The sequence below is a fragment of the Carcharodon carcharias genome, chromosome 23 (genome assembly GCF_017639515.1).
Source record: "Carcharodon carcharias isolate sCarCar2 chromosome 23, sCarCar2.pri, whole genome shotgun sequence".
Taxonomy (NCBI): Eukaryota; Metazoa; Chordata; class Chondrichthyes; order Lamniformes; family Lamnidae; genus Carcharodon; species Carcharodon carcharias.
This window is the reverse complement of record NC_054489.1, coordinates 37,417,150-37,439,313: the sequence shown is the minus strand read 5'-3', so window position 1 is coordinate 37,439,313 and position 22,164 is coordinate 37,417,150. Positions and strand designations below refer to the sequence as shown.

The window sequence follows — 22,164 nt, the reverse complement described above, 5'->3', positions numbered from 1 at the left end:
CGAAGCAATCATTGATGTACCGGCGAAAGAATTGTGGGAGGAGGCCTAAGTAGGACTGGAACAAGGAATGTTCCACATACCCCATAAAGACACAGGCATAACTGGGGCCCATGCGGGAACCCATAGTCACACCTTTTATATGGAGGAAGTGAGATGAGTTTAAGGAGAAATTGTTCAGTGAGAGAACAAGTTCAGCCAGACAGAGGAGAGTAGTGGTGGATGGGGATTGTTCAGGCCTATTTTTAAATTTATTTCAATCTATTGTTTCATTGCCACCTTTTAGCCCATTTTGATCTCTCTCTCACCCCCACCCCCACACTGGGGCCGTCTGCCACTAGCTTGTCCTGCTTGTTACCCTTAAAGTCCCAATTAGCACATTCCTTATTTAATATCACCATCGTCAACACCCCTTTGTCCTTTTGTCTATGACATCTTTGGCAGTCTCTTTTGGCCTCCACCTATCACTGGCCCCCTATCGAGCTCTACCTGTCCCACCCCCCTCTACCAGCTTATATTTCACCTCATTTCTATATTTCTTAGTTCTGAAGAAGGGTCATGCGGATTCGAAACGTCAACTGTATCCCTCTCCACAGGTGCTGTCAGACCTGCTGAGTTTTTCCAGCTATTTTTGTTTTTGTTCTGTTCTGTGAACGGTCAGTTTCTAGATATATGAATAGATATGTTGTGATCCACTTTATTGGCTTTGTTACTGCTGGCTACTAATGAATGTGATACCTAAGGCTATAGCTGAAACCAAAGTCTGAGGAAGTGCAAATCAGTTGCCATCTTACCTGAAACGTCTACTTTTGGTGCTCCCTTTACATGTACTGCTTGTCTAACCATTTTTTTCAGTATCAGCATTATTTTGCATTTTGCTGTTGTGCTTTCTACCATTTTCTGGGATTACAAGAGCTTGTGGTGTACCCATTAAGCAAAATGCAATGAGTGTGTGTACCTGGGTGCCTGTAAGATGCCTGGGTTTGCACAATTGCCAGATGTTGGATTTATGAAGGTGGATTTGCTTTGTGGGGAACTGGGCTACCATTATGGAATTTTGGTGCCTTGCAAGAACAATAGCTGAGCTAAAAGACGTGAGAATGTAACTGGAAGTGTGCAGACATGCTGGCAGTTCAAAAATGAAACCTCTAACAGTACTGTAATCACATGATAAACTCGAGCTTATGTATGAAATAATTTGCTGAACTGGTACTAAGTTTTCTCTCAAACAAAAATAAAAATAGCTGGAAAAACTCAGCCGGTCTGACAGCATCTACGGAGAGGAAGTTTTGTCTCAATGGGTTGCCTTGTTGCATCAACTTAACTATATAGTTTGCATGAAGGTGAGAGTTCATTGGGACTGATATCTCAACTAATTAACCTGAAAGCTCTGTTCTATTGCACATCTTGTTATTTATAGAGCAGCATTGATGAGATATTTTGGAGAATTTGGCTGCATAGACTGATAATCAGAATTGGGACAGTCAGTCAACTGTTAACTTGGCCTTTTATGAAAATTTGAAGAGGCAACTTATAAGAGCAGAGGAGCTGTCTGTTGAGTGACTTTAATTTGAATTTGTAAACAGCACCTCTGGTCCTGTCGCTGGATGGCCAAGTCTAGCAATGTAATGAGAGCACCATCATCTCCAAATCAGACAGCATCCTGAAAGGGGCATATCAGCATTCTTTTCCTTTATTTGCACTGGGTTAAAATACTATATAACACCATTGTGCAGGATCATCACTGCAAAGACTGCAGCAGCTGAGAGAGAAGACTTGCCACTGCCACCTTAGGGCAATAGAACGTGGACAATAAATTAAAAGTAAAATACTGTGGATGCTGGAAACCTGAAATAAAAAACCAGGAAATGCTGAAAAGCTCAGAAGGCCTGGCAGCTTCTGTGGAGAGATGTGCAGAGTTAATGTTTTGAGTCTGTGAGACTTTTCTTCAGAGCTAAGCAGAGGTAGAAATGTGTAGGGGATCCCCTTTTCCCTTAGAGACACTCCCCACACTCAAGTTCGTGATACCAGATTCACAAGTGTATGGCTTGAACAGAATGACCAGTGAGACAAATTTCTTCTGATAATTCACAATTGCCTTACTGACTCAACTGCAATCCCATAGTACACACCCAAAATTTAAAATGACCTATTCCCGGTACCCGACACAAAGTCACCACAACTCGATTAAAACTTACAAAAACACAGGCAAAACATCACGTCCTGTACTGAAACTTTAAGGAAAAAAACCCTTCAGACCAATATCACTACGATTTGGCTGAAACTTACAATCCCCAACACGGCTGGTCTGTTCGATGTTGACTGGAGGCCTGAGTCAAGGTGACCAAACTCGACCCTTCTTCCAACTGCAGCCCAGATGCTTAGATCTGCTCTGCTTTTATAATAATTTAACTCAAGACATGTTAAAACATATTTCCTGCTGTTCCAATGTTCATTTAGTTGATTCCAAGTAAAGTCCAGACAAATGTCATCAGCTCCTGCTGGTTGAAACAATACCGGGTTTTCCATGGAAGATGTATCCATGTGAATATTATCAGTTCTCATTGTATAAACAATTCTCCTGTTTGAGATTACACAGTAACATCACTTGGCTCTAAGGGTAACGAGGGTTTGAATGACCCTTTTCCAGTACTATTGTCTGTGATAGTTGAGAAATTCCTTGAGTGTATTGCATTGATGATATGTCTTTTGTGCCGCTGTATCAGGTAATCAGATTTCTTGATCGCATTACTCAATGTCCAAACCCTTTTGATGAGTCACTGTGTTTTCACTAAATGTCTGAATCAACGCCTTGCTGCCCAGACCTGTACTGCTGACTGCAGCTTATCCTTTTGAAATTTATAGTTCCAATCAAGAGGTCAAAAGATGTCCATGGGATTTCGCTCCTAAAATATGATGGATTTTATTCCGTTTAAGAGGGGGTGGAACAGGTGGAGCAAAATAGAAGGTCAGGGATAGGTGGGAGCTCAGGAGAGATTTGGACTAAGATATCATGGACACAAGACAAAGGGAGTGTTATGGTAGTGTTAAAGACTAAAGAAGGTGCTGATAGTGGCATAAAGGTAAGATAGCAGAATGTGTTAATAGCATAACAAGGGCCAGCGTTCTGTGAAAGCACAGCATGGAAACAAATGACAGATAGATTGTCCTGTTGGGGCTTGGGGAAAGAGGATAAGAAAAGGATTAAAAACTAATTAATAAATAAAATAAAACTATAATAAAAGTTTAAAAATGGATTAAAACAGTGATAAAGATGGAGGAGAGAGTTCATGGTGTGAAGTTGTTGAACTCAATGTTAAGTCCAGAAGGCTGTAAAGTGTGTAATTGGATGATGAGGCGCTGTTCCTCCAGTTTGCGTTGGGCTTCACTGGGCAGCAGGCCAAGGAGGACATGTGGGCAAGAGAGCAGGGTGGTGTGTTGAAATGATAAGAGATAGGAAGGTCTGGGTCATGCTTGCAGGCGGAGAGAAGGCGTTCTGCAAAGTGGTCACCCAGTCTACATTTAGTCTCCCCAATGTAGAGGAGATTGTATTGAGAGCAGCAAATACAGTAGACCAAATTGAATGAGGTGCAAGTGAAGTACTGCTTCACTTGAAAGGAGCGTTTGGGGCCTTGGACGCTGAGGAAGGAGGAGGTAAAAGGGGAGCGGACCAGGATGTCATGGACGGAATGGTCCCTACGGAATGCTGACGGGGTGTGAGGAGATGATGTTTGGTGGTGGCATCATGCTGGAGTAGGTGGAAATGGCAGAGGATAATCCTTTGGATGTGGAGGCTGATGGGGTGAAAAGTGAGGACAAGGGGGCCCTACTATAGTTCTGGGACGGTGGCGAAGGGGTGAGGGCTGAGGTGCAGGAGCTGGGTCAGACTAGATTGAGGGCCCTGTCAACCACAGTGGGCTGATCCCTCAGTTAAGGAAAAAGGAAGACGTGACAGAAGTGCAGTTTTGGAAGGTAGCATCATCAGAACAGATGTGACAGAGGCAGAGTAACTGGGAGAATGGGATGGAATTTTTACAGGAAGAAGGGTGTCAGGAGCTGTCGTGGAGGTAGCTGTGGGAGTCACTGCTTGTAATAAATACTGATAGTCTGTCAGTAGAAATGGAGACAGGTCAAGGAAGGGAAGTGTTGGAGATGGACCATGTGAAGTGAGAGAGGTGGAAGTTTTTTCAGGTCCAGACGAGAGCATGAAGAGGCACTGATACAGTCATCAATGTACCGAAAAAGAGAGTTGCGGGAGGGGACCTGAGTAGGAGTGGAACAAGGAATATCCCACATATCCCACAAAAGAATACGCTAAACTGGGGCCCATGCGGGTACCCATAGGCACACCATTTTTTTGGAGGAAGTGAGGCAAGTTAAAGGAGAAATTGTTCAGTGAGAGAACAAGTTCAGCCAGGCAGAGGAGAATAGTGGTGGTTGGGGAGTGTTTGGGCCTCTGTTCAAGGAAGAAGCAGAGAGGCCTCAAACCATCCTGATAGGGATGGAGGTGTAGAGGGACTGCACTTCCATTGTGAAGAGGAAGCGGTTAGGGCAAGGAAACTGGAAGTTGTTGATATGACGTAGGGCATCAGAGGAATCACGAATAGGTGGGAGGAGACAGGGAAGAAATGAGTTCCATGGAGCAGGAACAGACTGACATGATGGGTCTACCAGGACAGTCTTGTTTGCGGATTTTGGGAAGGAGGTCGAAGCGTGCTGTCCGGGATTGGGAGACTGAGGTTGGAAGCTGTGGAGGGAAGATCTCCTGAGGAAATGAGGTCAATAACAGTCCTAGAAACAATGGCTTGATGTTTGGTGGTGGGGCCATGGTCGAGGGGGAGGGAGAAGTGTCTGAGAGTTGGCGCTCAGCCTCTGCAAGTTAGAGGTCAGTACGCCTGACAACAACAGCACCCTTGTCAGCAGGATTGATAACAAAGTCAGGGTTGGACCTGAGAGAACGGAGTGCAGCAAGTTCAGAAGGAGACAGGTTGGAGTGGGTGAGATGAACAGAGAAATTAAGACTGCCGATGTCACACCAACATTTCTCAATGAAACGATTAAGAGCAGGTATGAGGCCAGAGGGAGGGGTCCATGTAGAGGAAGAATACTGGAGGTGGGTGAAAGGATCCGTTGAACAGGGAGAGGACTTCTGCCCATTTTTCCAGGTCTAGATGAGAGCATGAAGTGGCACCAATGCAGTCACTATGTACTGAAAAAGAGTTGTTGGGGAGAGCCTGAACAGGAAATATTCCATAATTGGACAATAAATGTTGGCTGGACAGCTTAATCCACATCCCCTGAATATATTTAAAAACAATTCAAGTCGAAAACTTTGAGGTAAGTAGTTTCAAAGAAGACTTAAACTGGAATGAAATAGTTTATAAATTAAGGTTTTGCATTCAGTTTTTTAAAAATGTCAAATGAGCTATCTTGTATAACATTGCAATTGTTTTTGACTAGGTATGGAAAGAGCATTACATGTAAAGTCAGATCAGATTTTACTTTAAATTTATACTAGCAAAAACTGAGTTTCTTTTGTTGGATTAACATTCAGATTGATGAACATGTTGGATTTTTGTTTAGTAGAATTAACTATTGAAACTCTTTAGTAAATTTGCAGAGGCACAAAGTGCTGACTTAGATTACTCATTTCCTCACAGTCACATGATAGTTTCGACTGAACGAGAGGCAGTTGCAGAGGGTGTAGCCCAGCTCTTCACAGCTTTTCCACAGTGACTGCTGGAGTTTCTCCAGTTTTGCATCTTCCCGAATTGAACTAACCAACATCTGAATCTGAAGAGTAGGAAGACTCGGAGAGTGTGAGGAGACCGTTGTGATTATTTCTAATGATCCAGAACTGTGACTGTACTGCTTATCAGTTAGACCAGCAACCAAGTTGAGATTTTGTTGTTGTAAACTGTGGAACTTAAAAATTGTGGATTTTTGAGAGGTTAGCTTTTTGATCTTTGGCAGTGCAGTGAATTCTGTAAATCACACCTTGTGACTAGCATCAGCTGTCTTTTTGCAGATGTCATTTTTAAAGCAATTATTTGTGTGAATGTTAAAAAGGCACGTTAGTTGAATGAGGAGTTTTTTTACTAAGCATAAGGGCAGCAAAACTATCCTATCCCTAGGTTGGGGCCAAGCAAGCATTCAATGCCAATATAGGTTTATTTGCCTCTAGTATTCTAGGTAAAGAACTCCCCATTCTTAAGAGCTATTTCTTTCACAAAGCCTGAAGACACCTTGCACTCAGGCACACACTGACCTTAAATGAATTGGAGGCAGAAAGAAAGCAAGCTGCAAGGGAAAGTGCCAGTGACCTTGATTTGGCAAATGCTCCAATGACAGCAGCTTTGCAACAGGCCTGTGTCCTGTGCTTTAACTTGTAAAAGGACTTGATGCATTGAAGGCTGTCTGTAGTTTGTAATTGCGCGTGCCTGTGGCTTTGTATTGCCCCTTGTGTATATAAGTGCCTGTATTTTGCAGGCGTACGTTTTTTGGTTATGTCTGTTAATACCTACTTCACTTTATTTAGCAAGTGTTTAACTGTTAACCAATCAAAGTTTGCATAACCAGTTGGCCAATTTTTTTCATAATTACATTTTCACTTTAGAGCAACCTTAATGCAATGCAATTCAATTTTCTAATGCCATTATTGTACTGTGTGCTGGCTCATATCCTGCTGGTTAAAACTTTCACTTTGCGAGCGAATGCAATCAATGGTGCTACCTTACCTTCTTTGGGACTCGGCTAGTAACTTTTAAGTGAAATGTCATGGTTTAGCATGGCAACCCCACTTAAATATGCTCATAATTCTAGGAAAACAAGTTAGAGACAGTAGGATAAGATTGCAGTTTAAGAGGAGCGTTACCATTTGTCATATAGATAACGTCCATAGTGGAACAGGCTTGAAAATGTTGATTAAAAGAAAGAATTGCATTCATATGGCACGATTCCAGGATGCCTTGAGCCGCTTTATAACTAATTAAGTACTTTTGAAGAGTATTCAATTTAACAGCCAGTTTGTGAACAGCAATGAAGTAAACAGCAACTTGCAATTGTATAGCACCTTTATCAAAGTAAAACACCCCAAGTACTTCACAAGCATTATCAAACTAAATTTGACAGTGAGACATAGAGTGATTATAGAACAGGTGACCAAAAGGCTACTTAAAGAGGTAGATTTCAAAGAGGAGAGAGAAGTGGAGAGGTAGAGAGGATCAGGAAGGAATTCCAGAGCTTATGGCCTATGCAGCTGGGCACAGCCGCTGGTGGTAGAGCAATGGAAATTGGGAATGTGCAAGAGGACAAAATTGGAGGCGTGCAGAGATCTTGAAGAATTATGGGGCTAAAGAGGGTTTGAGCGATAATGTGTTGAGACCATGGAATGATTTGAAAATGAGGATAAGAATTTTATATTTGAGGCATTGCCGGATGGGGAGCTGGTAGAGGTCAGTGAGTACAGGCACGATGGGTGAACGGGACTTGGTGCATGCAGCAAAGTTTTGGATGAGCTGAAGTTTATGGAGGACAGGAAGTGCCAAGAAGATAGTTGAATCTGGATGTAACAAAGACAAATGTAACAATGGCCCGTAGCTTCTGGTGGAATGGCAGTTGATGTTGGATTGCTACTCTGTTTCTGGGGGGGTTAGTGGGGTAGCCAGGTCAGGTCGGACTGGGCCACACCTGGGGTGGTGTAGAAGGTGCCATGCTGGGCCTAGGGTAGCGGGGGGCTTGGGTCATGTTTGGCCTGGGGTGGGGAGGGGGGGTCGGGCCAGACTGGGTAGGGCTGGAGATGATGGGGCGGGGGGGAAGGGTTAGTGTGTGCCTGGAGGTGTTGGGGGGTTACTGGGGTGGGTAGTTGGTGGGGGTGGGTAATAGTGGGAAGTGGGGGCGTCAGGAGGTAGTTGGGGTGTGGCTGGAACCCTGGAGGGGCAATGGGGTGTAGGGGGAGTCCCAAAAGGGTGCAGTGTGGGATTAGGGGGTGTCCTGTGAAAAAGGTCCATTAACCTGGACTCTGTCTCCTGTGTGTTAACCAATTCTCAATCCACGCTGATACATTACCCCCAATACCTTGAGCTCTTGTGCATTAACCTTTTATGTGGCACCTTATCGAATGCCTTCTAGAAATCCAAATACACTACATCTAACCGGTTCCCCTTTATCAACTCTGCTTGTTACATCCCCAAAGAACTCTAGCAAATTTGTCAAACATGATTTCCCTTTCACAAAACCATGTTGACTCTGATTGCATTAAGCTTTCTAAATGCCCTGCTATTTCTCCCTTAATAATGGACTCTAGCATTTCCCCAATGACAGATTTTAAGCTGACTGGCCTATAGTTTCCTGCTTTTTGTCTCCCTCCCTTCTTGAACACGGACATCGCATTAACGGTTTTCCAATCTGCTGGGACCCTCCTGGAATCCAATGAGTTCTGAAATATTTCAACCAATGCCTCCACCATCTCTGCACAGCCACTTCCTATAAAACCCTTGGATGCAGGCCATCAGGTCCTGGCTACTTGTTTGCCTTTAGTCCCATTAGTTTGTCAAATACTTTGGCCCTCGTGATAGAGACTGTTACAAGATCTTTCCTCCCATTAGCTCCTTGCTTATCTAATATCTTTTGGGATGTTTATACTGTCCTCCACCATAAAGACAGATGCAAAATATCGGTTTAAATTATCTGCCGTTTCCTTGTTCCCCATTATCAATTCCCCAGTCGCATCCTCCAAGGGCCCAACGCTCACTTTAGCTACTCTCTTTGCTTTTATATACCCGTAGAAGCTCTTGCTGTTAGTTTTTATATTTCTTGCCAATTTACTTTCATAATCAATTTTCTCCCTATTTATTAGCTTTTTAGTCATTCCCTGCTGGTTCCTAAAAAAAATTCCCAATCTACTGGCCTACCATTAGTTTTTGCCGCTTTGAATGTCTTAATTTTTGTTTGGATACTCTCCATGGCCACCTTTGTTAACCGCGGATGTTTCATCTTTCTCATCGAGTTCTTTTTGACTGGGATAAATTTTTGCTGAGCGTTAAGAAATATCTGCTTGAAGGTCTGCCACTGCTCATCCACAGACCTTCCCCTTAGTCTGTTTTCCCAGCCTGCTTTAGACAACTCTTTCTTCATACCTCTGTAATTGCCCTTATGTAAGTTGAGGACACTGGTTTGAGATGTGAGCTGCTCACCTTCAATCTGAATTTGAAATTCTACCATGTTGTGATTGCTATCCCCTAGACAATCCTTAACTATGATATCTCCTATTAATCTCATCTCATTACACGTTACTAGATCTAAAATAGCTTGTTGCCGTAGGCAGGATTAAGAATGAGGTTCTGCTGAGGGACTACGAGCAGCTCAGGGCTAAATTAAAAAGCAGAACCACAAAGGTAATAATCTCCAGATTACTTCCTGAGTCACATGCGTAGGGTAAATAAGATTAGAGAGGTAAATGTGTGGCTGAAAGATTGGTGTGGGAGAAATGGGTTCCGATTCATGGGGCACTGACACCAGTGCTGGGGTAGGAGAGAACTGTTCAGTTGTGGCAGGCTTCATTTGAACCATGCTGGGACCAGTGTCCTGGAAAATTAATAACTAGAATTGTAGGTAGGACTTTAAACTAATTAGCGTGGGGGAGGGTTCAATTGAAGGGAAGTTTAAAAAATCAAAAAGAAATGAGAGAGCAGAGTTGTAGGTTAGTGAAAAGGTGATTCTTGTCCTCACTTATCACCCCACCAGCCTCCGCATTCAAAGGATCATCCTCTGCCATTTCTGCCAACTCCAGCATGATGCCACCACCAAACACATCTTGCCTTCACCACCCCCCCCCCCCTCCCCCCCGCCGGCGGCTTTCCACAGAGATCGTTCTCTCTGGGACACCCTGGTCCACTCCTCCATCACCCCCTACACCTCAAACCCCTCCCACAGCACTTTCCCATGCAACTGCAGAATGTGCAACACCTGCCCCTTTACTTCCCCCCCCTCCTCACCATCCAAGGGCCCAAACACTCCTTTCAAGTGAAGCAGCATTTCACTTGCACGTCCCTCAATTTAGTCCACTGCATTCGCTGCTCCCAATGTGGCCTCCTCTACATTGGACAGACCAAACACAGACTGGGTGACTGCTTTGCGGAACCCCTTCGGTCTGTCCGCAAGCATGACCCAGACCTCCCTGTTGCTTTCCATTTCAACACACCTCACTGCTCTCATGCCCACGTGTCCGTTCTTGGCCTGCTGCAATGTTCCAGTGAGGCTCAACGCAAACTGGAGGAACAGCACCTCATCTTCCTACTAGGCACTTTGCAGCCTTCCGGACTTAATATTGAGTTCAACAATTTCAGGTCATGAACTTTTTCCTCCATCCCCACCCCCTTTCTGATCCCCCTTTTTCCAATAATTTATAAAAAAAATTTGTACAACTATTTTTTTCTCTTCCCTCCAATTTTGAAATTTATTTTGATCTATTGTTTCACCTCCACCTTTTAACTCATTTTGATCCTTTCCCCCCACCGCACCCCCACCAGGGCCATCTGCCACTAGCTTGCTTCCCTTAATTGTCCCCATTAGCACATCTTTTAGATAATATCACCACCGTTAACATCCCTTTGTCCTTTTGTCTGTGACATCTTTGGCAGTCTCTTCTTGGCCTCCACCTATCACTGGCCCCCTATCGAGCTTTCCTGTCCCACCCCCTTCTACTAGCTTATATTTCATCTCATTTCTATATGTCTTAGTTCTGATGAAGGGCCATACAGACTCGAAACATCAATCGTATCCCTCTCCACAGATGCTGTCAGACCTGCTGAGTTTTTCCAGGTATTTTTGTTTTTGTTCTAGATTTCCAGCATCCGCAGTATTTTGCTTTTACCTTAGGTTCTGCTGGTGTTGCTGGTCGGCATGAGCTTCTCCTCATTCTCCTTTTCATATCCCTTTTGCATAACTCTTAGTTCCTTTCTCCTTCATGTACTTCTCCTTCATGTACTTCCCCTTCTGCCATTTACCTCAGCTGCTTGTGGTAGTGGGTTCCGCATTTTTAACCACACTTTGGATAAAGAAGTTTCTCCTGAATCCCTTACTGGATTTATTGGTGCTTTTCTTGTGGTTAGGGCACCCATTTTTTTAAGGTGGGAGAGAAATTTAGGGAGAAATAAAGTTGGAAGACAAAAAATCTATGCAGATCAGCAGTGGGGTCAGGAAGGGATTAATTATAATTCTATATAATGGTGATAACCTAATACTTCACAATGTATACTGTGTTTCATTCAAATTATAAGTACCTGGCATGCATGGTAACAATGCATGCTTTGCTGCAAAGAAAACAGCAAATTTCTCTGCATTTAAACCATGGTTAGGGTTGCTAAACTGCCTGGAGTCTCCAAGAAAGAAAGGTTAATCTCCTGGACATTGCTGCCAACAACTCAGGAGGAAAATCATAGTAGCAAAAAAAAATCACTGACCAGGTCTGGCAGATAGAGGTGAAAGGTCATGGTAAAAGCTCCAGAACTATGTCCAACTGGAGTTGGCCGCCCCACTCATGATTGATAAAGAAGTTCTAGAAAGTAATTTACGTGAGATTTACATTGCAAACTACAGCCTCAAAATGAATTGTTAGATTGCAAGTGTTTTTAAATTTCCAATATAATTCTTAGTACAAAAAAATTGCAGCCACGTGTACACAGCTCCACTGTTCTATCCTAGCCAACATTTATCCCTCAACCAGCAGATTATCTGATCATCTGTTATATTTTTGTGAAACTTTACTATGCACAGTTTAGCTGCTGCAATTCCCCACCTTACAACAATTTCAACACTTGAACAGTACTTTATTGGCTGCATAGCACTCCAGGACTGGGATCTGAAGTACGCCTGAGGATCTGAATGGTGCTATATAAATGCAAGTTTGTTCAGCCTTTTCAGTGTTCTGAGCAACTAGTATAACATGGCGTTCTGTGCTTTGTGAATGGAGCTTCTGGTATGCTAGCAACCTCACTATATGCTGGTGTTATACTATGGGTCACACTCTCTCGTGCGCTCCTCCTCCTACCTGTCCAGCAGATAGGGCTAGAGGTTGCGAAAATAATAAGACAAATTAAAGGCACTCTATTTGAATGCACACAGCATTTGCAACAAGGTAGATGAATTGACAACACAAATAGAAGTAAACACCTATGATCTAATTGTCACTACAAAGACATACTGCAGGGTGACCAGGACTGAGGAGGGAAAGCCAACAAGGAAAAGGAGGTAGGCTAGCGCTCTTATTAAAGGATGAGATCAGTACGTTAATGAAAGAGGATCTTCGATCAGAAAATCAAGATGTAGAATCAATTTGGGTTGAGCTAAGAAACAGCAGACATTGGTAGGAGTTGTTTATAGGCCACAAAACAATAGTAATGCAAGGCATGGTATAAATCAGGGAATTAAAAGTGCAGCAATCATGGGGGGGTTGGGGGGTGCAATCTACATATAGACTGGGTAAAGTTAATTATCATTAATGCTGTGGAGTATGAATTCCTGGAATGTCTGAGGCGGTTTTCTAGAACAGTAAGATAAAAGCAAAATATTGCAGATGCTGGAAATCTGAAACAAAAACAAAAATAGCTAGAAAAGTTCATCAGTTCTGATGAAGAGTCACACAGACTCGAAATGTTAACTGTATTCCTCTCCACAGATGCTGTCAGACCTGCTGAGTTTTTCCGGTATTTTTGTTTTTGTTTCTAGAACAGTATGTTAGAGAACCAACAAGAGAATGGGCAATATTAGATTTAGTATTGTGCAATGAGAAAGAGTTAAGTAATAATCTTGCAAAGTAACCTTTAGGGAAGCGCGCCCATAATACGATAGAATTTTACATCAAGTTTGAAAGTGATGTAGTTGAATCCAAAACTAGGATCTTAAATCTGAACAAAGGTAACTACGAAGGTATGAGGAGCAAATTGGCTGTGGTATATTGGGAAATTACATTAAAAGGTGTGATGAGAGACAGGCATTAGTAGCATTTAAAGAATTAATACATAGTTTACAATAAATTTACATTCTTTTGAGGCACAAAAATCTAGCAGGAAAGGTGATCCAACCATGGCTAACAAGAGAAGTTAAAAATTATATTAGAGCAAAGGAGTTGGACATAAAGTTGTAAAAAAAATAGTAAAACCTGAGGATTGGGAGCATTTTGAAATTCAGCAAAGGAAGACCAAGAAATTGATCAAGAAAGAAAATAGAATATGAAAGTAAAATAACAAGAAACATAAAAATGGACTGTAAAAACTTCTCTGGCGTGTAAAAAGGAAAAGATTAGCAAAGACGAATGTGAGCCCATTACAGGCAGAGACGAGAAAATTTTATAATGGGGAATAAGTAAGTGCAGAGGTATTAAACAAATACTTTGTGTCTTCATTGAAGAAGATGCAAAAATAACTTCCAGGATTACTAGAGAACCAAGGGACTGGTGAGAATGAGGAACTGAAGGAAATTAGTATTAGTAAAAAAGTAGTCCTGGAGAAATTAATGGGACTGAAAATTGATATCTCCTGCACTATCCCAGAGTGTTGAAAAGTGCTGTAGATTTAGTGGATGCATTAGTGATCATCTTCCAAAATTCTATAGATTCTGGAATAGTTCTTGGAGATTGGAAGGTAGGAACTATAACCCCATTCTTTAAGAAAGGAAGGAGAGAGAAAATTGGAAACTACAGACATGTTAGCCTGACATCAGTAGTAGTGAAAATGGTAGAATCTATTATAAAGGACGTGATAACTGGACACTTAGAAAATAATGGTAGGATTGAGCAAAATCAACATGAATTTATGAAAGAGAATCATGTTTGACAAACCTGTTGGAGTCTTTTGAGGATGTAACTAGCAGAATAGATAAGGGGGAACCAGTGGATATGGTGTATTTGGATTTTCAGAAGACTTTCGACAAGATCCCTTACAGGGAGTTACTAAGCAAAATGAGGGCACATGGTTTTGGGGTAACATACTGGCATGAGAATTGGTTAACGGATGGAAAACAATAGGATGTCAGGCACTGACTTGTGGTGTACTGCAAAGATTAGTGCTTGAGCCCCAGCTATTCGCAATCTATATCGATGATTTTGATATGTGGACCAAATATTTCCAAGTTTATTGATGACACAAAACTAGGTGGGAATGTGAGTTTTGAGGATGATGCAAGGAGGTTTCAAGTGAATTTAGACAGGTGAAGTAAGTGGACAAGAACACAGCAGATGGAATATAATGTGGAAAAACGTTAAGTTAACCATTTTAGTAGGAAAAACAGAAATGCAGAGTAGTTCTTAAATGGTGAGAGGTTGGGAAGTATTGATGTCCAAAGGGACCTGGATGTCCTTGTTCATAAATCACTGAAAGCTAGCTTGCAGGTACAGCAAGCAATTAGGAAGGCAAATGGTATGTTGGCCTTTATTACAAGAGGATTTGAGTAAATAAGTGTTCCTGCAATTGTATAGAGCTTTAGTGACTGCACCTGTTGCATTGTCTACAATGTTAGTCTCCTTACCTAGGGGAGGTTACACTTGCCATAGAGGGAGTGCAACAAAGGTTCAGACTGATCCCTGGGATGGCAGGATTGCCCTAATGAGGTGAGATTGAGGAGACTGGGCCTATATTCTCTAGAGTTTAGAAGAATGAGGTGATCTCGATGCAGCATACAAAATTCTTACAAAACTTGACAGGGTAGATGCAGGAAGGAAGTTTTTCCCTGGCTGGGGGTGTCTAGAACCAGGGGACACAGTTTCAGAATAAGAGAGAGACTGTTTAGGACTGAGGTGAGGAGGAATTTCTTCATTCAGATGGTGGTGAATCTTTGGAATTCTCTACCCCAGAGGGCTGTGGAGGCTCAATCAATGAGTATGTTCAAGGCAGAGGTTGATAGATTTCTGGATATTAAAGGTATCAACGGATATAGGGATAGTGCGGGAAAATGTTGTTAAGGTAGATGATCAGCCATGATCTAGTTAAATGGTAAGCACACTCGAAGAGCCGAATGGCCTACTGCTATTTCCAATGTTCCTATGCTCATCAATCTCACGCTTATGCACTTGTAGGGACATATGGTGAGCTAGGTTCCCAGGGTGTCACACCCAGATTTAAAAATGTGGGCTGTTTTCCCAGTGGACTTCGTGTGGAATGTTCTGTGGTAGAAAGCAAATTTTCCAGGGGGAGGAGTTTTTGAGAATGTCATTGTCACACTCACTTGGATTTCTGAAACTCGCATTCTAATTTTAGTTAGTGTGTTGAACAGAGATCTCAAATTGGATGAAGCTTTACTGTAGAATAATAGATAAGGAACTTTGTTTGAAAGCTTAATTTCTGCATCAGGTCGGGTGACCCTGCTGTGAAATATCTGCACTTGTCACTACATGAAGCAGCTAGATAAGGGACTTGTGTGGGCACTTGACCTTGGAGGGAGTGCAGCATAGACTTATTAGAATGATACTTAAACTCTGAGGGTTAAATTATGAGGAGAAATTACACATCAGGGTCATATTTTTTGGTATTTAGAAAGCTAAGGGGTGATTTGATCAAGATTTTTAAGATATTAAGGAGAAACGCTAGGGTAGAGAGTGAGAAACTATTTCTGCCCAAGGGTGAGCCTAGGGCTATGAGACATAGCCTATAAGTTAGAATTAAGATCTTTCAGGAATGAAGCTAGGAAACACTTCTATGCTCAAATGATAGATGTTTTGCAAACTCTTCTGAAACAACAATTGATTCTAGGTTAATTATTAATTTTTAAGATTGATAGATGTTTTGTTAACCAAAGGTATTAAATGATATGAAGTTAGGTCACAGATCAGCCATGATCTCATTGAATGGTGGAACATGCATGAGTGGTTAGATGCTCTCCTGTTCATGTGTGATAACAGTAGCCTCTGCTTATTAAGAAAATAACCCAGTAATCTTTCAGGACTGTTTGAAGGGTTATCTTTGTTTTAACAATAGTTTCATTGTGGATGACTATTTTCATTGTAAACTGGAGTCTCACCGAAGCAAACTATTGATTTTGGCTTGAGGTCTTGTAATTTTTACCATCCATGTTTTAGGTCTATGCACTGTTTAAGGTATCCCAAACTGCATATATGAGAACTATTATAAATACTGTCTCACATTGTCAAATTAGTTCTTTCTTTTTTGAAGTATACAAAATAATTGGCTGTTGCAAGTTGAGTTTAGGATGGTTTGTAATTATAGCTGGCTTTACTAATTAGTTTAGGACTGTCTGCATTCATTGCAATGTTAGGGGCAAAGAACGTGCATGTAACCCAAGAGAGTTAAGTATGTCCAGGTCCAAAGATTTCCGCAACTTGAGAGAGCACAGACTTCCCAGTAAGAGAATAAATTTAATGTGCCAAATCATTCAGTATCCAGTTGTCCAAGGGAGCCGAGAAAAAGTCAGCAAAATAGAACAGGTTCATCAGACTAATGCAGTATTGGAGGCCATGTTAGGCCAAAAGCACTGATCCCAAAGTAGAGCCCAAGCTTTCAGGTTGTTCTGTTTCAGGGACAGATTACTGATTTAAAAAATACTCTTAAACAGCAGAATGTTGCCAATTTTAAACATAGTCTGGACTGTGATGGTGGAGATAGCATTGTGTGCCCTGTTGATCCAAGAACGTGACGAGAGTGACTTTTGATTTTTTTGTAAAAAGCAAAGCTAGTTTTTCGGGTGGGAAGCATTTAGAATCGCTCAAATCCAATAGTTGAAGCAGGCTGCAGTGTTGTTGCCAAGCTTACTCACTTTTCAGGCAAGCACAACCCACCCTGCAACTTGTGCTTGAGGTACATAGGCCCTTATTCTGTAACTTTTTATAGTGAGTGGAAGCACATCAAGAAAAAGTGCAGGAGATTTTGGGATAATACATCTTTTAAAGACACCTTGGGTTTTTCCTGGGTACACCTTGGGCACTTAGAACCATGCAGCCTTGTCCTTCTCTAGACCATAGAGAGCAAATGGCCTGATAATAGATGATCAACATACTGTGATTCCCAGTTAAATGTCTAAGAATCAATGGATGTCCAGTATCTTGAACAGATCGAAGGTTATTGCTAAGTATGGAAATCCAGAAGTGCTCCTTGTTTACTACACCTTCAGGTTTCTATAAGTTATGGTCATTCTCTTGAAATGAAAATACATTTACCATGTTCCAGAAAATGAATGTATCCTGATGGAGCCAGAAGATTTGGTAGTAATATACTCAAGTACCTTGCACACTTCATGTTGACCCAGTTACAGGTAGGATTAATTGCCAAGACTAAAAGAAAATGTATTGTTACAGAGGGAGTTAATAGAAGTGGGGTTAGCAAAAATAGGTGCTATTAACCAGTGGCCCCAAACCAAGACTGTATGACAGGTCTATTTTCTTGTGGAACCAGCAGGAAACAAGCCTGTTCTTCTGGGATCAGCAGGTGATTTTCAGAAATTGACCCAGAACTCCAGCAGCTCTGTTAACTTCATCAAGAATTATGTCTAAATCAAGTGGCCTTTCATAGAAAGGAAACTTGTACTACATAGTGCTTTCAGAATCTCAGGCCATCCCAAAGCATTTTACAGTCAACAAAATCCTTTTGAAGCAAAGTCATTTTTGTAGCTGGGAAGACGCTTAATATAGAGAAGGCTCTAAGCTCAAACAAAAACAGAAAATGCTGCAAAAACTCAGCAGGTCTAGCAGCATCTGTGGAGAGAGAAGCAGAGTTAACGTTTTGAGTCCGTATGACCCTTCTTCAGAGCCGTACGGACTCGAAACATTAACTCTGCTTCTCTCTGCACAGAAGCTGCTAGACCTGCTGAGTTTTTGCAGCATTTTCTGTTTTTTTTTTCAGATTTCCAGCACCCACAGTATTTTGATTTTATTTTAGGCTCTAAGCTCAATTGCATTGTTAACCCACCTGGTCTGAATTCGTCTGGAGAAAGAGTAAATTCATTTGCCAAAGACTGTTTCAAGATCATTTTAAATGCCTTGTGTTACAAAAATATTAGGCAAATATTATGTATGCAAATCAATTTGATTGTCATGAGCATGTATGAGCATGACTATTTCCTCATCTGGTGTCCTGCATGGAGAGAGTTACATAAAATACACTTGCATGCTGATTAATAATAATACTTAATAATAAGCATTATCTCATACACAGAAAGCAAAAGGTACTGATTTCAGATTGCTAAGGACATGATCTGGTTATGGAACTCTTGTCAAGCAGTGGTGTCTGAAGTTTGAAATCTAACCAATACCTTCCAATTATAAAAAAAAAAGTAGTTTCCTGTGCCTAAAGATATTGGAGAAAGTAGTTGATGTTCCTGATTTCTAGTATCGCTTCCGGTTTATAACACCGCCTTGAAACTTCAACCTCAGTTTAACACAATTTGACTTTTCTTTCGGCTGAGCTGATAGTAACACAGCTACTTCACTCAGGTTGAGGTCAGCAAACTCAAAACAAACCAAAGGCATAGACAGACTGGTAAAGTGGGCAGGCAGGTGTCAGATGAATTTTATGTAGGTAAGTGTGAAGTGATGCATTTGGAAGGAAAAAGGAGACACAATGTAAACTCAATGGTACAATTTTAAATGAGGTCCAGGAACAGAGACCCGGGTTTACATAGTCAAATCTTTGAAGGTGGCAAGACAAGTTGATGCTGTGTTCCTTAAAAACAAGCAATGGGGATTCATGCTTTTACAAATAGAGACGTAGAATTCAAAAACAAGAAAACACTGGCTTAACTTCTAAATCACATTTTGGGAAGGATGTTAAGACCTTGGAAGGGGTACAGAGGATGATTTGCTAGACTGGTACTAAGGATGGGGGAATTTCAGCTATGTGGAGAGACTACAAAAATGGGGATTGTTCTCGCTGCAGAAAAGGTTAAGGGGAGTGTTAAGAGAAATGTTCAAAATTGAGTTGTTTGAGTAAATAAGGAGAAACTTCTTTGAGTGGCGGGAGTGTGAGTAATCAGAGGATACAGATTTAAGATAATTGAGAAAAGATCCAGGGGAGATGAGTTGTTTTGATTTTCATGATGATTCAGGATGCACTGCCTGTAAGGGTGTTAGAAAAAGATTCATTGTAACTTTCAAAAGGAAAGTAGATATAGACTTGAAAATTAAAACAAAAATTATGCGGGTCTATGGGGAAAGAACAGGGAATGGAGCTAATTGCAAAGATCCACTACAAGCATAAAAGGCATAATAGCCTCCATCTATGCTATATAATTTGATGATTCAAACCTGAACCTCCCATAGGGGAGCCTCCTTTGAATTCTTTGCATCACTTCCAGTTTTGTATGCTTGAAACAGTTTCTGCTGCATTGCCTCCCACTCCCCTCCTTGCACAAGCAGTTAACATCAGCATCCACTTCAAATGCCTACAAACCTCTCAGCTGTTCCTGTTGGATCTGAACTTCAAAGTTCAACTTTTCTTGAGGTCCCGGAAATATTTTAAGACCTCTAACTTTGTATTGCTTATGTGCCAAGTCTCTCTGAACTATATAAAAAGTCAACCCGTAATATAAACGATCAAACTGCATTTTGATTAGCTTGGGCAGATGCCACCTTGATAGCTGGTGTTACAGCCCAGCTTGTCAATGAGCATGACTGCATGTAAGCCAAACTTTTCTTTGTAATATGATGCTGTGCTGTGCGTCAGTGTTTGAGAGTCTAGATACTGTACAAAGCAAAATAGTTTTTATCATTTCCTTAGTGTAGAACAATGTTAGCTGTGTTGCCTTTCACCAGCTTTTAAAGTGTCATGTTTCATTCGCCTGAATGGCCCACTTGCCACACTAAACTAGCTTTCCACCTTTGATACTGCATATTTCAAAAACAAAATGCTGTTGGCATTTTTTAAAATAGTTTTGTTTGGTGAAATATTGTTTACTGTTGACATCTTTTTTGTTTGGTGGAGACTCTGCTTGTGCCAAAGTAAATTTCAATGGCAGGGATCTTGTTCTTTCATGCAGTTCTATATGCTTGCTGCTGTTTCCTTCATCAAACTAAAGTCATTTTATTTCATTATGTTGGTCTTCAACCTTGTTTAAATAAAGAAATCTGCCTCGCCTTCTCAATTTTGCCAATTGTTTTCACAAGGGCCAACCCTCCAGTATAGGCCAAAACTCAGCATCCCTACGTCCATTCCAATCCCTGTGGCTGTTTTTCGTGTAGGAGTCTGAATGGCAATTCTAGTGTGAAAGACATCACAGATGAGCTTGAACCTTGGCTAATGCCCACGTTTGTGAATTTCCCAATCCAGGGGCCTCTGGATATTGGGAATCCTAGCTTCTCTCATATCCCTGCTCACCTACCTGCTCCACCCTAACCAAGGATTGGTGAGAGAAACTGTAACATTCTGTGATCACCACTGCTTTGATCACCTGACTCAGCGCAGTTCATTGAATAGCAAGATCCCACATTCAGTGTGGCTCAGTTGTTCAGTAGCTATCCTCTGAGTTACTGGGGGCCCCCTTTTATTTCTGTATTTGACAAATTCTTTAACTTTTGTGTTTTTGTTTTGATTTTACAGATGTGAGCTGTGTTCAGTTCTTGCAATGTCATTGATTTTAGTTCACCTTCACTGAACTCCCAGACAAGTGACTCGATTCATATTAACCAGAATATACCTAAGATTGAATGGTGACCCGTCATGTTGGTAAAATCTCAACTAGACATGATTTGATGCACAAATAATAAGAAGCCTGAGACTAATTGAGGAGGTTTGCTTTCAAACTTAGTTGCCATCATGCCATTTATGTGTTGGTCATTGAGTGAGGACACTCATTTATATTAGGCAAGCACATACTGTTGTAGGCCACAGGTGGCTGGCCACTGGGAAAGCTGACATCCTGTTTACACAGAAGCAGGTAGAAGAATTTGCATTTGTTTGTTAATGTGCCTTCTGCGATGGCTTATGCACTGTTTTTGGTTTCAGGTCATGATTCAAAAATTTGTGGTCCTGTGGCTAGCCACTGGCCTGGCTTCAGCTATCACCTGTCCAGATGGGAGTAAATGCCCAGATGGAGCAACCTGCTGTAAGACGAGTGATAGAGGATATTTCTGCTGTCTTGCGCCGAAGGTAGGTTTCATTACGCAAATCACGGGCAGTGACCCTTTAGTGTTTCTTTTCGCCAAGTTGGCCTGATATGCTTGTATTGTGTTTTTAAAAATTTTTACATCAACACTGCTTTGCCCCAGTATAGGTATCAGGGAAACGCTACTTGTCACATTCTGATAATCAGAGTACATTCCCTTTATCCCAGCTCTGCCTTCTACTTTCCAAACAATTAATCATTATTAATCCACATTACAAACTTATTTCCAGTTCACTTCGCTTTTATTTTTCCTACTAATATTTTGTACAGAATGTTATCAAATACTTTTTCGAAACCCATATAGATGTATTCGTGGACATTCCATTATCCACCAGGTCAGTAACATCAACAAATTCAATTAGTCTAGTTAGACTCGACCTACCGAATATACTTGAGTAATAGTTGATCTTGTATAAAAGTATATCCCTGGCTATAAAAATATATTCCTGGCTTTTGGCCAAAAGAACCAAACTCCTTTTACTTACTACCCACTCACCGTTGAAGTCAAACTTGCCCTGGTGCAAAATTCCTAATTTGAAGGTGGCTGTTCAGCTCCTTGTGTCTTTGCAGAATAATAAAAATGCATTTTGGCTCTTTGTGTGCTACTTTTGGGGGCAACAGTCTCCAACCTGGCAATCCTGTGATCAGCTGATGTACCACTGTAAACAGTCACGTAGTGAGATGGTGGGAGAGAGTGGATTTCAACCCCTCAAAAATTACTTGTGTATAAGCCAACCCCCACCTTTTTGGTTAAAAAAATATGGCCTCAGAAACTCAACGTTTTTGTGAGTATATATGGTATCCTTCACAAATCGATGCTTTCTTTGGCCAGCTTTTATTTGTCCAAGTGCTCAACTGCTCTGCCCCTGATAGATTCCAGTAACCTCCCTGCAATTGTTATTAAACTATTGAGTCTATAGTTTCTTGGGCCCTCCCTCAAATAATGGAGTGACATTTGCAATTTTCCAATTCAAAGGCACAATTCCAGAATCTAGAGACTGTTGGAAGGTAGCAACCTATTTCTGAGAGGAAACGATTATCATTCAGAGCAACTGGAACAGTTGA

At 41.4% G+C, this 22,164-nt stretch overlaps 1 protein-coding gene across 6 annotated transcripts in view; it reads left to right on the top strand.

Moving 5' to 3' along the window:
- grnb (granulin b) overlaps positions 1–22,164 on the top strand; it is an 87,393-nt gene that overhangs the window by 14,098 nt on the left and 51,131 nt on the right. For 2 of the 6 annotated variants that reach the window (XM_041173409.1, XM_041173406.1), the window contains exon 2: positions 20,940–21,083. In XM_041173409.1, coding sequence (XP_041029343.1) covers positions 20,943–21,083 — 141 coding nt within the window. In that variant the 5' untranslated portion in view covers positions 20,940–20,942. Of the gene's footprint in view, positions 1–5,679; positions 5,817–5,927; positions 5,948–17,169; positions 17,257–18,388; positions 18,519–20,939; positions 21,084–22,164 lie in introns of those variants that run through there. The other 4 variants (XM_041173408.1, XM_041173412.1, XM_041173407.1 and 1 more) reach the window with 4 other exon arrangements.